Consider the following 16,248-nt stretch of genomic DNA (forward strand, 5'->3'; position numbering starts at 1 on the left):
ATTACATAAAGACAAAGGTTATAGGTCACTGCATAAAATGTTGTGATCCCAAGCAAGGCAGAGATCGTCTGCGTGTGGGTAGCATACTTCAACTGCTTAAATTCTGTGCAGTTAGAGGCAGAAGTGCACTATACTGGCTAGGCCGGTCAGATTTTTAAGACTGTTACCCCACTGCCTGCAGGCATATTAAATATGAATAGAAAAGTCCTAGAATGAGACCAATTGATTGCAGTGGGTGAGTAATCAAAGCACTGCATTCTGGGCATTCACACAAACACACACGCATGCAGGCACGCACGCACACACGCACGCACGCACACACACACACACACACACACACACACACACACACACACACACAGACAGAGAGAGAGAGAGAGAGAGAGAACTGAATTTAGGCATAGTTGAGAGCATTACTATTAAGTATTAATAATGCCTCATAACTCTAGAACATTGTGCAGCATGAACCAGATCATCCTGTTGTTCTGTGGTTTAAGGTAATGTATAATTGATATAGGCAACACATGGAAAATGAACAGGGTATCTTCTATTGTTCCTTGGCATTTAAAGGAAATTCTAAAGATGTGTTTCAAATCCTGTGTAAATCCTAAGCATTTTCAAACGGTTTAATACTAAACGTAAACCTCTTTGGACTGAGAAGACAACAATAGAATAGTCAATTAGCCTGTTGCACCATTCAACCCAGAGAGAAAAAAAATGAATGCATGTTACAGCAATTACCTGTGCATGAACACTATAGACCTGGGTGTTATACAACTCAAATGCCCGCAGGCTCCAACATTTGGTTGACGATGAGCACGGCTCAAATCTGTGGAAGAACAAAGACAGAGAGGTGGGTGATAAGGTGAGGGGGGGGGGGGGGGGGGGGGCTACAGGCAGAACAGACAGACAGTAATAATGGTTATAATGATGAGGCAGTGCTGGAGAAACAAAAGAGGCGTTCTAGTATCAGACAGTAGAGAAGCGTGACCGTCAAGCACAATACGACGTGCTGTATGAAGTTTTGTTCTAATCACGAACAAAGAAGCAGTAATCACTCAGCCAAGCTGCCACCACCAGCCTGTCCTCCGCAGACTGACAGACAGATCATCAAATCATGCACAGAAATAATCAAATCTGTCTGACAATAACAGGGCAAACTTACTGAAGACTGTAGGTGTACAAAAGGGAAATTCAAAGTGCCTAATGTAGTAAAAAGCATTTATATGTCATCTCCTAAAATGAGTTAAACAGTGCTCGGACATGTCATCACTTGCTTTTGAACCATATAGCTCCATAGTCATGATGAATTCAGACAGCAAGGTAAAGAAGTTATTTAGGATGTCATGTTTACAGGGAAAATCTACAAATAGGTTCAGGAGACTGTGTTTCATCCCCATTCACAGTTGTAGGTAGGATGCATAATTCCGTGATACACCAGAGGGGCGGACAGGGGCGGACATGGTGATCAGAGGCCAGCAGAGCTCTGATAGGCCACACGCTTTTATTGTGCCGCTTTATTCATTATTTACCTGCTCTGAAAAACAGACCACAGGACTACTGTTCAGCTGTCATCAGGCAGAAGGGCAGAGCCACAAATTATTTATGAAATTTGAAACAAAAAACGGAAGAAGAATGAGAGAAAGAATAAAAAGGTGGCATGGTTCACAGGGATATGCTCAACGTTTGTGGGAACGACCCTGTGCACTGGTTAACATGGATTAACAGATGAACATCGTTCAGGTTTAATGGTGTTGTGTATTGACAACACGAACACCCTCACACACTACATGGCAAACTCTGTGAACCAGCATTATTAAAGCATTTAAATTGAACTGCGAACTTACACTGTAATGAGCATGGATGAAATGAACTCCAAAGTAAATACATTTATTTGCTGCTCCATAATAAAACACTTGAAAAACCACCCTCTCCACCCTACAACTGTGAAGACTGAACATATTTTTCCCTCTCAAAAATCAGTACAACAGACAAAACAGACAAACAGAACCAATTAACACCCGACATGCAGGTGAAAACAACATGGTGACGAGAGACAGAGTCTGTCATCAGATCAGTGGCCTGGCTCTTACTCAGCATGTGTAAGTATAGTGGTCACCTTTGCTTCCATATCCCATCCCAGTATGACATGACATATAAGACCAGGCTCTAGGCAGTGCGGGACATTTGTCCAGTCTGCTGCAGGACATCCTGAACAAAACGCTTACACCACGTGCACCTTTGTTTCTAAAACTCTTGTTGTTTGTAGACCTGTTTAATGTTGTGGGTGGTGTGTGTGTGTGTATGTGTTTAAATAGAAGATTCTGAAGGGCCTGAATAGAGAATGGACAACACCGATAGACGCCACCGCAGCTGAGGTGCATCAGAGCAGGCAGATGGTGTAAATGTGAGCTGACGTTTAGTTTTCCAGCCTACAACCCTGAAAGCTTTTCCATTAGCCCCCTCACCGAGGGGCCTGTCGACCCCCACGCAGCTCTCTACCTGCCCACAGAGTCCCAGCAGGCTGTCAGAGACTGATGAGACAACCTGCTCCTCTAAAGACGTGTTTACCTGCTTCATTTAGCATTACATATCATATGTATGTTCTGTTCAGATGCTGTCACACAGCAAAGACCAGGGAAATCGGTCTGACACTGATTCCACGAAACGGTCTCTCGAAACTTTAGACACATTATTCTGATAAATGAGCCTTTAGTTGTTCCAAATCTCATTTGTACTTGAAAAAGATCTGCTTCAAATGCAAGTTTTAGATCAGAAAACCTATTATAAAATTATTTTGGATGTCATGTTTACAGGGAAAATCTACAAATTCAGGAGACTGTGTTTAATCCCCATTCACAGTTGTAGGTAGGATGCATAATTCCGTGATACACCGGAGGGGCAAAAATAAATTCAATGGTAACAACTGAACAACAACTTGTTTTAAACCCACTTTTAAACAACAAAATAGAAAATTCACGGAAGACAAATTAAATCCCCATGATTTTGTAGTGAAGCCAGCTGCATTGTATTTATGAGCTCTACTGTTTTAGGTCCTGGTTTCTACATTTACTCCTCTAATCCTCACAGCATGTCACTGAAATCCAGTATTTGGTGTAGCTGTGTTGTGTTTCATGTATATGAGGTAACAGGGTTCTCAGTGTTCAGACAGGAAGACCTTGAATAGCCCTGCGTTGAGCAATGCTCTCACCCTTCAGTCTTAAATCATGTCTTCTCAAATCAGGTGTGATTTCTGAGGGAAGGTCATGAGTATGTCAAGAGTTTGTCTATATCACAATATGAGGGAGAGGTTGAGAGGGAAGGAGAGATAGAATCAAAGAGAAATGGTGAGGCAGTTAGGCAGAATGTGAGAGAAGAAGTGAAGGTGAAAAAAATGACAAAAAGATTTCTTCTTGGTTATGATGAAAAATTCATGCTAAGGCATTCAAGCGAAGTTCCGTTCATCGTGTTCTGGTTTAATGAATGTTTCGAGGTTTGGAAGGAGCTTAACCGACGCCTCAAACAGCCGTTTGGGTGGGCTGGGTGTCCTACAGCATGGTGTTCATGTCAGGTCCACCTGCACTTCTGCTAAACTCCCACTCACCCGTTTCTCTCTCTCTCATGAAAACACACCTGCTCGGCAGAAAAATAACCCGTCAGTCTCACAAACACAGTTCCATATTTGGTCACGTACGCACTTCCCCTGCTGTCGGACATGATCTGAAGCACAATGGAGATTAGCCTGTTTTGCTGAGTGGATTACAGCTGTGATGTTTTATTGTGTTTGTTGACTCCTCTGAAGGGCAGTGAGCTATGAACAGAATCGCTCAAACACAACAAGCCTATCTGTAAACACATATCCAATGAAAAACAGAGGAGTAGTTTAAACGACTAGCAATACTTTAGGTTTCTTTCCTGGGTGAACTTTTATATTAATTTTATGTTCCATTAAAGAAACATGACTGATCTGGGTTCAGACATACTATAATGAAATTCCGGTTCAGAATGCCGGTATAATACCATAGTCACCATAACGGCATATGCTGTGTATTTCATTTATAGTTATTATGAGTCTGACATTGCCATTGTGCTGAGATGACAGTGAGAATGGGTTGTCCTGAGGGGAAAGTGTAACTCTATTCTCTCTAGTCGGAATTGAGCAGAACTAAAACGGGCCCAGTGGTCTCTGTGCTGGCTGCGGTGACCTGCGAGGAGCACGGGTGTGGCTGCAGACGTGAGGCGCAGACGTGAGACGCAGACCTTCTGCTCTGGTGCTCAGACTCCAGTCTAGCACACCTCCCCTGTTGGCACATGCTGAAACATTTATGATCACAAGAAGAACCTGATCGACTCACGTTAGCCCCCGAGTTCCCCCAAAACCACCCTCCATGCAGTCCAGTCAGACACGCATCCAGCCAGCAGACAGGTGAGACACAGACATATCAGAGGCATTTTAGTGGCTGATACAGTAGGCTCATTTGATGCCAACTGGTTGTTACTCCAGCAAAAATCGAGGTAATACTGCAGCCTTTCTTCATTCTGGGACACTTTTTTAAACACAGTAGACTCAGTAGATTACGTACTGCACACAGAGTCACGTCTCAGGTCTCTCACACCTGACTCATTTGGCGCTGAGCCTTTGAGGTATATCTGACAGGTGGGACAGAAATTCTAGCGTTTGAGTGGGCATCCACACTGCTGAACAGAGTGGGAGCCTAAAAGCCTGTGTGAGTTTGTGAAGAACACAGCAGCCTCTCCACACAGCACGTCTGCATCTCTAAATACCACAGAACCAGCGGAGTGGCAAAATCACTCTGACAGGCGATTCGCATGTAACATCCCAGCCTCCTCCGCCGTGGGGAGTTGCCCACGGAGACAGGGCTCTGTCATCGGGCGGACTGCTCTGTGACCGGGAGTAGTGACATGTGATGGTGTATTGATCACAACCAGACATGCCGCCTCTGCTCGAATGACAGCTCATGCACCGAGGTTGACGTTCCCACTCCGCACTTATTGATTGCAAACAAGTCAACACTAGTAATTGCCATCAAAATGCTGATTTACAGAAGGGCGTAGCAGGAGCTGTGTTGGTGTGTAAATATGGATCGGTTGCTTCCTCCCTGTGGCCCCAGAGTGCCACCACTGTTCAGCCTGAGCCCTTCCTCCGCTCCCATCTTTACTTTCAACGTACAAGTTTCATGCACATTTTGCACATATTATTTAAACTTTATATTGGTATAAATATTATAGATTTTTTAAAACTTTATATTATTTTATGAGTCAAAAAGTAATGTTTGTGTTGAATGCAGCGACATTTTGAAATCAAGTGAATCTAGTAGCAGACAGGGCATGCAAAGCTAGAACAGACCTCCCCTGGGGAGGAGAGCTTTAAACACCACAGTTTTTCCTGACATGCCAACTGTGGCCTGAGGAGGGTTTCTGGCAGACAACATTCATTTGTGGAGGAATCCTCTGAGGAGCCAGAGGCCCCCTCCAGAGAACAGGTGAGAGACTAAATAGTCTTCTCAGCATCCATGCTTTTTTCATGCTAAAGAAACTGTTTTTCTGTAGTGTTCATAGAGTTATAAGGTGTAAAACCATTAAATTTTCGACCCCCCCCAAAAAAATGCATTTGATGCCCACAACCTACTTTCAAATCTCATGCAAATTTAACACATCAGTAGTGAAGACATTACAGCCATCATATGTATTAATATAAACAATATCACATAGATTGATCAGTGGTTAGATCCACTCTCAGAGGGATAATCCTGAAAGGTCAATGTGTCTATCAGGTAGTCCAGTTACGGAGGGGTAGTCTTGTTGCTGGTGCCTATTAAAAAATACATGGTTATATGATAGCAGTGACCTGAGGCGAGCCTGCTACTTAGCACATGCCTTCAGCAAATACTAAACAATAACCAGCTGGATCAGGTGAAAACTGCCCCATCACACACACACACACACACACACACACACACACACACACACACACACACACAAAGACCATTTAGTTAGAACTGAGTAAGTGTGATTTTGTCTCTTTCTCTGATAAAAAAAAAATTAGTTAGGGTAATAATTATCAGAATTCTAGTTTCACAATTTAATTGTAAATGGAACTGTTTACAGTTGAAAATCATCCGATTTGTTTGTGCAATAAAAATTATATTCCATTAATGTTACTTGCCAAAATAAACAAGATAACCGTCACACATCTGACATCACCAACCCCTCAGGGCTGCTGTCAGCATCTTCTGTGAGAGACCCATCTCTCTCCTTACTCTCAATAAACAGGACAGTCTACTGTCAAAACACTGAATCAGCCATCTCCAATTAACCAAAAGCAAATCTGAGGCAAACACGCGAGCGGCCTGTCCTTCCATAAGCCGTGTTTGCTCTACGTCCTTTGTGATGGCCTTTCATCACATAGTAATAGACAGAGCAAACCATCCAAGCAGCTGCAGTTTAAATCCTAGAGCTCAAACCTCATCCTTCTCCATTCACGTGAAATCAGGGCCTTCTATCCATATACCTAACAGGAAGTCAAATAAGGGGTCCCTATCCTGTTTCATACATTGAAGAAATGTTGGATTAAAGGCTTTGTGATAACAGACTTACACACATGTGCTCTACAACCAAGCAATCTCAGATGTCTTTTCATTATTTCCATGGCATGACATGTTTAAATAACCAATGGCTCCATGTGAGTGCTATCTGTCTGGCAAGACTATTGTGAGTCGGTGTCCTCTGTATGATCAGTAATGATACCAGGTATTTCATTAGTGTAGTCTATGTTGGTTCAGTTATATCAACTCAAAAAGCAGAGTTAATTAATGGACGAATACATAAATAAACCAGTGAAAGGACAACAAACTAATTAACACAAAGATATTTCCAACCGATTCTCGTCTAGAGCATTAGAGAAATGTGTCCTGTCAGATTGCTCTGGGAAATCCTATTAGCCTCCACTCAGGCACAGTGCTTAATAAGAGATTTACCCAGGGCTCCTGACAGATCACTCTGTTCTGCTGTCCTTTCTTATACCTCGGCCTCCGCAAAGTCCTTTTGTTTAGATATCATTGCAAAAGGCTCTGTGATTGCGGGCAGCGAGTGCTACCACATGATCTGGACCTGATTGTGAACATTTGATCGGAACAGTCCCTGGCAGGCCTGACATTGAGCAATGGCTGCACATGAAGTGGATGACGTTATTCAGAGATGGGTGAGTGACTAGGATTTGTGCAAAACAAACAAACAAAATAACAAAACAAGGAAAAATAACTGATAGTGGTCATATATGAACATAGGAATCATGACTTTGTATTTGTGTATTTGTGTTTGTATTTATAAAATGCATATTATCACATTTAGATTAGAATCATGCTATGTGCTAGCATATGCTAGTTGGAGTCTAGAAAGAATAGTGTAAAGTGATAATTGAAAATCCCAGAAATTTCAGTTTGACTTAAACTAAATACAGATCTCCGACAGCAACCCTTTAAAACAGCAAGGTACAATTTATATGAAACATAAAAAACTGACCATATTATTTTTTTAGAGAGTGACTGAAGAAAAAGATTTGAAACCAGAAGATCATGAACTCTTTATTAATATTGGTCAAACCTGCATCGCTCAAGGTGACAGTTCACAACTGCTGGACTTCATCAAAGAAGAGAAAAATCAGGTAAATATAAAAGTGCCATTGGATATATCGCATTGAGCTGCCATTTGATATATATTATGTTGAGTTGCTTATTTTAGAATTAATCAAGTTTCTAATGATTACGTGTGTTTGAAAAAGTCTGACTCTAACAAAAAGCAGGCATCTATTTAAGATCACTGTACAGCTTAACAGCCCAGTCACATCATGACAGAAAAGAAAACATATGTCAGAAAACAAAAACAACTGAGTGACTTCCCATTTCAGGATCCACGAGATAAGCAATTACCACAACATGGTCACAACTCTGGTCTGTATTTGTGACATTGTTCCCTATGGCATGAGGGAGAGTCTGAGCAGTGGTCCCTACAAAAGCATTACTCTGCTGTAATCCCTAACTGACTGGCCTCTTCACCCTTGGGTGTATGAATGTAGCATGGAGGAAAAGCAGTCAGATTTCTCGCTTCAGTGCTAACCTACTGAAGCAGAGCTCCATTAAGAGCCCTAGCTGCTCCCCGGTCCTGCAGAGGCCCAGGAGCATGTGTAACAGTGTTTGTCTTAAACCGGAGCTAAAAAGTCCATCAAAGCATTCAGAGTTTGGAAAGACTGTTTTCCAAATATGAAATCTTCGCCCATTAAATATACGTTTAGTAATAGCAATGAACTGGAAATCATGGTCTCCCGCGCATGTACAAAAGGAAGTGAAATTAGAGTGGCTACATACAGATTGAGTGAAAACAAAAATGCCTGCGTAGGGTGTAATAAACCACTTAAACCACAGTCATAAGTGCACAGAGAAATAGACAAGAAACTGGCACACCAAGCTGAGTGTACTTTATAATTTTCTAGGAAATAGTGAGGTCTATGGGAAGTGGGCTCCTAGGACTACTGGTTGAAGAGGTGATGAGGAAAGAGAGGGATCATGCTCACTGTCAGTCTGTTATCACCCACCTGGTGAAGGTAAGTGCTGACCAAATAAGCAAGCATGGAGTCATGTGCCATATTCTGTCATATTAAGCACATGCTATTCAAATGTTGCCTTTTTCAGATCTGCAACGCAGGTGATGTGCTGCATATTCTGCTTAGACACGTGGAGGACACTGATCCCAATGCTATTGCAGACAGCATCACTTTTCTCACACAGCATATTCAGACAGGTAATGAATATCCTCCTCTAGCTGAGTTTGTCAGAAATGGTGCTTATCTATAATACATAAAATTAATTAGCAAGTACTTTATAAGCAATATAAGCATGTAAACAATAGGGGAGTCAAAAGGATTGGTAGACTGTTAGAGAAAACTACCTGTTAGAGAAGCGCTTACCACTCTACCACCTGACAATGATCTCAGCCTTTCTGCCCATATCAGCACAAAGACAAGATCTTCAGGTAATACATCCCCACTCGCATGTATACAGTGTGACATTGTTATTCATAGGCATGTTTGGGAAACACAGAATTTTGCCACCCCCTGCTGTATTTAAGAGTAATTACAGCACTGAAACAGTCTCCTGTTTCCCTCTCCAAACAGTGCTCATCAGACTGGGTGACACGAAACCTGCCTTGCTGGGCCTGGCCCTCGATGCTCTGCATAAACAAATGACTAAGCTGCCAGTGCCATACTTGCACAAACAGGAACAGGAAGATGAATACGGGCTCGGCCGCTCCTGCACTGCACTGATGACCTTTGTGCAGCCATTTGTACAGGAAGTCAAAAGTCAAGATACAACGAGTCCAGTGACAAGCAGCTCAAGTGCAGAGCTGAAGAGTGTGCTTCTCAAATTGTAGGTTTGGTTTGCTCAACTCTGTTAAGCCTGACAGTGATTAGGATACTTAGAATAAACATTCTTGATAAAAAAGCTTGAAGATGTAGTGTGTTAGCTTTCAGTCCAATAGTTTTACAAGCGACATCTTCAAACTTTTTATATTACAATTTGCATGCATGTATAGCTGCATGGAGAGTCTGAGGGAACCTCTGCTAGAAGTCCAGTTTGACAGGAAGGCTGAGACTTCGCAAAACTCTGCCCTCTGGAGTTTTGCCACAGAAATAATGGTGAGCTACGACATCATGCAAACCTTGTTTCCACAAGCAGAGTCTCTACAGCCCTGGTAAAGCTGCTTTCTACCTTTGTGATTCTCCTTCAAGGCAATTCTACCAGCCATCCAGGAGCCTCTGTGTCAGCTTCTGTTCTACCATCGTTTGAGGAGGAAAGACGATATGAGAGTTGTGAAAGACAACGGCAGCCGTCAGACTGAATCAAGGGCTTGTCTGGCTTACTTGCTCTTAGTTCAGCTAATTGCCATGGAAGTGTTCCCTGCGGTCTTTAGGCAGGTTGTATTATTGTCTTTCATCTTCAACCATTACTCCACCAAACTTGACCAATTTTTAGTCTCCTGTGTTTTTTTTTAAACATAAGGACATGCACACGACACCCACAGTAGACATGAAAAAAAAAAAAAACGAGCATATTTAGTTAGCCAGCTATCTGACACATAGGCAGTGTAGCTCAATGATTTTGTCTGTGCATTCTAACATGTTTCATATTCCAATTTTCTTTTCAGTCCTGTATTTGTCCTGCAGTGTAATATGGAATACATCGATGTTTTACTGAGTAGGTATGTCAAAAAACTTATGTGATATAATGAGCTCCAATAACATTAAATGAGTTTGTAACGTGATTTGCCAGCTCTCTTCCCTTTTCTCACAGAAAGGATGAATCATGGGTGTTGAAAGGCCTGGTAAGTGCATGTCTCCAGTACCAGCAAAAAGCAGAACCTGAAACATAGTTTGAGTAGCAATGTTGAGTGTAAACAACTAAGATTATTTCTATATTTGAAGCAATTGTATGATAAAAGCTTGGGAAGACTTCTGGACAATAGCCTCTCAATAGAGCTGCTGGATATGAAGCCCTTTCACAGTGTTCTCCACGTAAGACACATGGCACATCAATGAACTGCACTGCCACTCTATAAAGAACATGAACGCAAACAACAGCGCGTTAACAGATATTTCAAGATTGTACTGAATTACCTATTTCTGGACACACTACTAAACTATTAAGTACATCTAGTAGTTTCCAAGACTTTAAATTAGTTTTAGGTTACATGGTGTAATTATGATGATGTTTTCATTTTATATACCATCACAGAACTTACTTAAAATTATGATGGAGTGCCCAATCCAGCATTTGGTAAGTTTGGTGGAAATAATACTTTCTGGTGGTTATTACTTATTCCATCAAGACATGGTTAATGTAAGCAGACCAGTTAGTTATACAAGTCTAATGATTCCTTCATTGCTTTTGCAGAAGGCCAAAGCAATTATGGTGTTCCAGCTTTTCATAGAGAAACTCAATGGAGAGGCCAAGCATAAATTTTTCAGGTATGTTTGTGAGGTTCTCTGGGATGTGAAGCATGTCACATAACGGCAAATATATTCTATATCTGTCTCACATTGAAAGTAATAAAACATTTTGTACTTTATATGTTGCATACTCAAATGTTAATATTGTTAATGTTAAGATTTACTAAACTTTATTGATTTTGTGTGTTTTCAGATGCTTCATGAAAACCAGTAAACATGCAGGAGTTGAAAGTGTCATACTTAAAAATATCCAAAATCATCTGGTGCACTCAAGCAAGGTCCTATGCTACACATATCGAACAATATATTTTGGTTATTTCTTGTGTCAATATCTGTAACAAGTTGAAAGGGGAGAATATTTACCACTTCTACTCCATTTCTAACATTATTGTATCTGTAGTCCAGACACAAGGATGGATGGTTTGAAGGGACACTACTAATATCACTCCTGAGAGAGACTGTGAGCTTACCCGAAGGCCCTGAGACTGACCTCCTGCATGGGATGGACAGGTGGGACGTATTTGTTTTGTTTTCACACACACACACACACACACACACACACACACACACACACACACACACACACAGCTGCATTACTAAGTCATTCATTAGGACAGCTAAATGAGTGCTGGTGGAGTTAGCTAGCCCATGTCATCAGTCATGGATCCATTCTTGCCTTTTAGGATATCGGATATAGACAAAGGGATGTTGTGAGGACTGTGCTATAAGCTAAAGTGCAATACTGTTAGAATGAGCAAATTGGTCTGAAGTACAAAATTGAAATCAGGTATCACGATAGATATGCTAATCTGTTAAATCTATCTAGATGGCACCCATTGTAACCCAAGTCTGAACTCTTCACATATGCCACCTGCCTCTGAGAGATGAGCGATGTTTTATTAACATGATATCATTCAGCCCTGAAAATAATTTATTGATGAGTAGAGTCTAGAAAAATAGCCACGATCCCTCAGCACAAAGCATATGGCAGGCAGGACTGTGCTTCCTGCCAGATCTTATGTCCTCCCTCAATAATACCAACCTGAGTGACTGACACACACTCTGCTCTATTCACTCTGATTCATTTCTTAAACCTTATATCAATGTTGTGCAACATAAACTGATTTAAATGTATTTACTTGCCAGCTATGAAAATAATGACAAAAAGAATAATAAAGAAATAGCTGAAATCAAATACGGAGGCAATTAAGTGAAAGTCAGTTGTATATTCAGCACACTGAAGTTATGCTGTATTGCACTGAAATGTATTTTAATACATTTTCCACTTTTCTTTTAGGGTCATGGTATCTCTAAATCTTCTGAGATATCTACTGATCAAAGAGAAAAAGAACTTAGTAAGACTGATGCACAGCAATATCCAAATAAAGACTTATACTGAATATGTTCTAGTCATGTGATGACAAATCTTATTGTTTTCAGACAAATATATGGACAGACCTTTGTGACATTGCAGAGAAGTATATAAAAACATTGCGTGTGTGTCTCACCATGTCAAAATCGTACTATTTGGCAGAGTTAAAGAAACTACATGACACCAAAAAGATTATGGCAAAAGGTAAGGGAATCTCAATTGAATTAAAATACATTAATCTGTAGGTACAGGATGAACAGCCAACAGACTGATGCTAATGTTGACTGGGGCTTTAAATTCTTCAGGTCATCAGATAAAAGTGACATTTAAATAAAATTATGTTATTGTGCTGTGTAGCTGCACAGCTGTAAATGTCCAGTGATGGAATGTTTCATGTAGTGGCTTAATGTTTGTGCTGCCTGTATATAGTATAGTATAACCTAAAACATACAATAATATTTACTGGTTCATTTCTGTGAATTATGTTTTATTCAGTCTTACCTGTTCTAACTAAAGTAACAGACAAAATATGACTTTCGACAAGTGCTTTCCAAAGATTTTTGTTCCTTCAGAATTGAAAGATATTACAGTGAAAAAATCAATGCAGCATATGGTGAGAAATGAAAAGTCAGGCCCAATGCCACCTGAAGCACAGGACAAGGTAAATTCATCTTTAATTAACATTAATGCAGTAAATATAGTATGTAATATATAATAAAATATAACAAATATAATTAAAAATAAAATATAATCCCTAATAATCCTAACAGATCTGTAATTGGCAGGTTCTACAATGTGCACTTATTACACATGACCTGATGGAAAGTCTTGTGGTTCGAATTGAGGAGCTCATAGAGGAGCAAGTCTAACATGAACATCACTTTTTTTTTTGAAGGGGGGGGGGGGGGGGTGACAGTTATTTCTAGTAAAGTTCTGAGAACATCTTTGAAGGTTTTTCAGCAATATAGGTGGCAAAATGAAACCACATTTAACCCCAGTGTAAAATAAGTATGTCAAAGTAGCTTACATACACTTATCCTCATTACACTGGGCTACAGGTGTGTTGAAAAGCTCTTGGGTTTTACACCAGTTCACACTTTCAGGTCACATTATTGGATTCCATTACATCTTAGAAATGAATCACCTACTGTGAATTTCCCATCACTCAGTTTAATGAATTAAGCCTTTCAATGAATTTGTGAAACACAACATAAAAACAAACAATATATCATCTGTTTCTAAATGTTTAAACAATAGATACTTGTATTTACCTGGTTTTATTTAAAATTATATTTTAGAAATGAGGAAATCATGACTGGCCAAGAAAGAACTTAAAGAGTTCTCGATATGGGTATATAGCATAGTAACTTAGCAAACTGCTGTTAACAGAAAAAAATATCTGTAGGTACAGGAAGAACAGCCAGTAGACTACAGCTATTGTTAACCCAGACTTAAAGGTAAAGCCATCAGACAGAAGTGACATTTAAATAATATGATTTCATTGTGCTGTGTAGCATCGCTGTGAAGTTCAGGATTTCCAGCGATGGAATGTGTTACTTTCGTGTAGTGAATGAATGTCTGTGCTGTCTGTACTTTATTTCTTACATTTGACACAATACTCTGAAAATGTGTACATGCAATAAATCAGATGTATTCAAAAACTCCTTAAAATACAGAGGCAGGCTTTAGTATGCCCATGCTTGTGGTGTCTAATTCTTCAGCTATTCACACTTTGACAGTGTCATGATAGCTCCATGTCATGTAGTACTTCCAAAACCGGGCTGATTTGAATGATGTGAGCTCGGGTGAAAGACAACCGATCCCGTAAACTGTCTACATGGGGCTTGCTGGTGGCCTGCAATGAACATCAACTCTAAGGCCTTTCAATAATGTTAGCATGAAAACACGACAAATGTCTTTGCTCTTTGAATGGAGTAAAGGACACTATAACTTACTAAGCAATAAAATAAAATTATAATACGATAAGTTGAACTCAATGTGAGTAAAATGTTTTTGGAACTTACTTTAGCAATGGTTAGTATTGCCTTCACAACGTCTCCATTACTGTGGACAGGTAAGACTTTAAGGTTACTGCCAAAGAATCTGTTAGAGGAATCAAAATATATGACACGTGTGTGAAAACTCTTATCTCATTGGCTACTATGCAATCTTCTACATCTTAAAACACTTGCACTTTGTAATACTTGAGCCTAGGGCGGTAGGGGAATTCCAAGGTAGATTTTTTTAGCAGCATGACTGATGTCAGAAAACACGCACCTTTTCTGCACAGTAGACACAGCCTCCCATTCTCTTATTCCATATACTGGGGACTGAAGCAGAAGAAAGCAGTTTCTGTGGATCTGCACAAATGTTTCAATTTTACTAAATAAGTCTATATTTTGAGCGTTGTCAGTGAACTCCTCGGCGAGGATCAGCATAAATGCGGTCCCTGCATAGAAGACCATTCAACATACGAAGCTCTGGTTAATTGGGACTTATACAGACAGAGGTTTGGGATACAGTCTATCAAAACTTACTTTTGGCAAAAAACACTTAAAGGCCCACAAATAGGCAAAGTATCTCATTCAAATTCAAACAAGACAGCTGAGACACAACACACTATAATCAATAACAGCTACCATAAACAATTTGCTAAACCTTACGTATAAGTGTCAAATACAGCTAATATTTCAGGTCTCAAAGTTCCTAATATGTAGGTACATTCATGAAATGAAGGAATACTAAAGGATACTTAATTTTACAGTTAGCTTAAGCCATACCCACCTGACAGAGGAAACACGAAAGCACCATGTTCAACACTGTCTGAGAGGCGAATTCGGTGTTGTTGGGCTAAAAGCATCCGCAAAATCTCACTATTCTGCTAAGACATACCATATTAAAATGAACGATTTTCTTAATATGGACAACAACGATAAAGAACCGCTTATACAGAAAACTCATAGCTAACGTTAACTAACCTAGCTAGACATCCTAGCTAAGTTAACTAATGAACAAAATATACTACAAAAGGTATTAGAAAACAAAAACTAGCAGACTAATAACCTGTAGCGACGTGCTAACAATAATAGTTGTTTTCCATGAACTCGGAATATTGCCGTTTGCCATTTCAACTGGTCTATAACTATATATTTAACTATATAGCCACAAGTAGGCGGTTAGCTACAAATGCAAGCGTACTGAAGCCGTTAGTGATGGGCGCGCTAAGTTGACGGTTGGTGGTGATGACTGGCTGGTGGAAGCGCGGCCATTTATTCTCCTGTGTCAGACTTTCATTATACAGTCACGAGGGTCCAAAGTTAATACTCGTTTGAAAATAATAATTTAAGATGCTAATTGTAACGTTTAAATTACAATAAGTTGTCTAAAGTATAGCACTATTGGCTAAACGTAATTGTCACTAGCACTAAAAAGATAATTCTTAAAATGAAACTTAAAATGAACACAATATACTAAAAAATAAATGTCAAGTTCTCAGATAGTGGAAATGAAACTCTAGCTGGTTGCTGTGATTTTTGTTAACGAATTATTCACTAGGTGACTGCCAGTGTCTACCTGAGCCATATAGGGCTCTGGTGTCTACTAGCTACATTTTTATTAATTGGTTACTACGGTTGCTACGTGGAAATCATATCTTCAGTCAAAATGTACACAAGAATGTCTTTCCCGAGCAGGTGGGACGTTATGAAGTCCTGTGTCGATCTCTTGGTCGATAGAACTGGGTAATGGTGGAAGAAGTGCAGTCCGAATAATGACGAGACGAATACCACAATGGTTAGGGTTGATGAATGGCGATTAACCCAAGAACCCATAACGATAGCACCATCTGGCGGTG

At 40.1% G+C, this 16,248-nt stretch overlaps 2 protein-coding genes across 4 annotated transcripts; one reads left to right on the plus strand and one right to left on the minus strand.

The window, feature by feature from the left end:
* Nucleotides 1-8,422: 8,422 nt before the first annotated feature.
* On the plus strand, nt 8,423-14,040 carry glmnb (glomulin, FKBP associated protein b). Of its 3 annotated transcripts, XM_077015083.1 has the most exons (16): nt 8,423-8,620; nt 8,709-8,817; nt 9,191-9,443; nt 9,610-9,712; nt 9,806-9,987; nt 10,222-10,275; nt 10,368-10,398; nt 10,499-10,588; nt 10,809-10,850; nt 10,968-11,041; nt 11,217-11,301; nt 11,424-11,533; nt 12,321-12,378; nt 12,464-12,599; nt 12,968-13,056; nt 13,181-14,040. In XM_077015083.1, the coding sequence occupies exons 1-16, from the start codon at nt 8,525-8,527 to the stop codon at nt 13,262-13,264; spliced, it is 1,596 nt and encodes a 531-aa protein (XP_076871198.1). In that variant the 5' UTR covers nt 8,423-8,524; the 3' UTR covers nt 13,265-14,040. The 3 variants fall into 3 exon arrangements, 2 of the variants coding, with proteins under 2 accessions (XP_076871198.1, XP_076871199.1); XR_013132836.1 differs by having other exon boundaries at nt 12,558-13,056; nt 13,181-13,240; XM_077015084.1 differs by lacking the exon at nt 13,181-14,040 and having other exon boundaries at nt 12,558-12,599; nt 12,968-13,022.
* c8h1orf146 (chromosome 8 C1orf146 homolog) lies at nt 13,573-16,056 on the minus strand. Its single transcript, XM_077015085.1, has 5 exons — nt 15,459-16,056; nt 15,180-15,273; nt 14,673-14,844; nt 14,420-14,498; nt 13,573-14,250 (listed from the first exon to the last, which is right to left on the minus strand). The coding sequence occupies exons 1-5, from the start codon at nt 15,519-15,521 to the stop codon at nt 14,137-14,139; spliced, it is 522 nt and encodes a 173-aa protein (XP_076871200.1). The 5' UTR covers nt 15,522-16,056; the 3' UTR covers nt 13,573-14,136.
* Nucleotides 16,057-16,248: the final 192 nt, after the last annotated feature.

This window comes from Brachyhypopomus gauderio, chromosome 8 (genome assembly GCF_052324685.1).
Source record: "Brachyhypopomus gauderio isolate BG-103 chromosome 8, BGAUD_0.2, whole genome shotgun sequence".
NCBI classification, from domain to species: Eukaryota; Metazoa; Chordata; class Actinopteri; order Gymnotiformes; family Hypopomidae; genus Brachyhypopomus; species Brachyhypopomus gauderio.

Bases quoted from the DNA above. Each gene is read 5' to 3' on its own strand.
- glmnb (XM_077015083.1), top strand. From the start codon at position 8,525: ATGGGAAGTGGGCTCCTAGGACTACTGGTTGAAGAGGTGATGAGGAAA. The intron at 8,621-8,708 runs GTAAGTGCTGAC...TGCCTTTTTCAG, and splicing joins TTATCACCCACCTGGTGAAG to ATCTGCAACGCAGGTGATGT. The intron at 12,379-12,463 runs GTAAGACTGATG...TATTGTTTTCAG, and splicing joins TCAAAGAGAAAAAGAACTTA to ACAAATATATGGACAGACCT.
- c8h1orf146 (XM_077015085.1), bottom strand. From the start codon at position 15,521: ATGGCAAACGGCAATATTCCGAGTTCATGGAAAACAACTATTATTGTT. The intron at 15,274-15,458 runs GTTATTAGTCTG...ATGTCTTAGCAG, and splicing joins TTGTTAGCACGTCGCTACAG to AATAGTGAGATTTTGCGGAT. The intron at 14,845-15,179 runs GTGGGTATGGCT...TCTTCTATGCAG, and splicing joins TTTCGTGTTTCCTCTGTCAG to GGACCGCATTTATGCTGATC.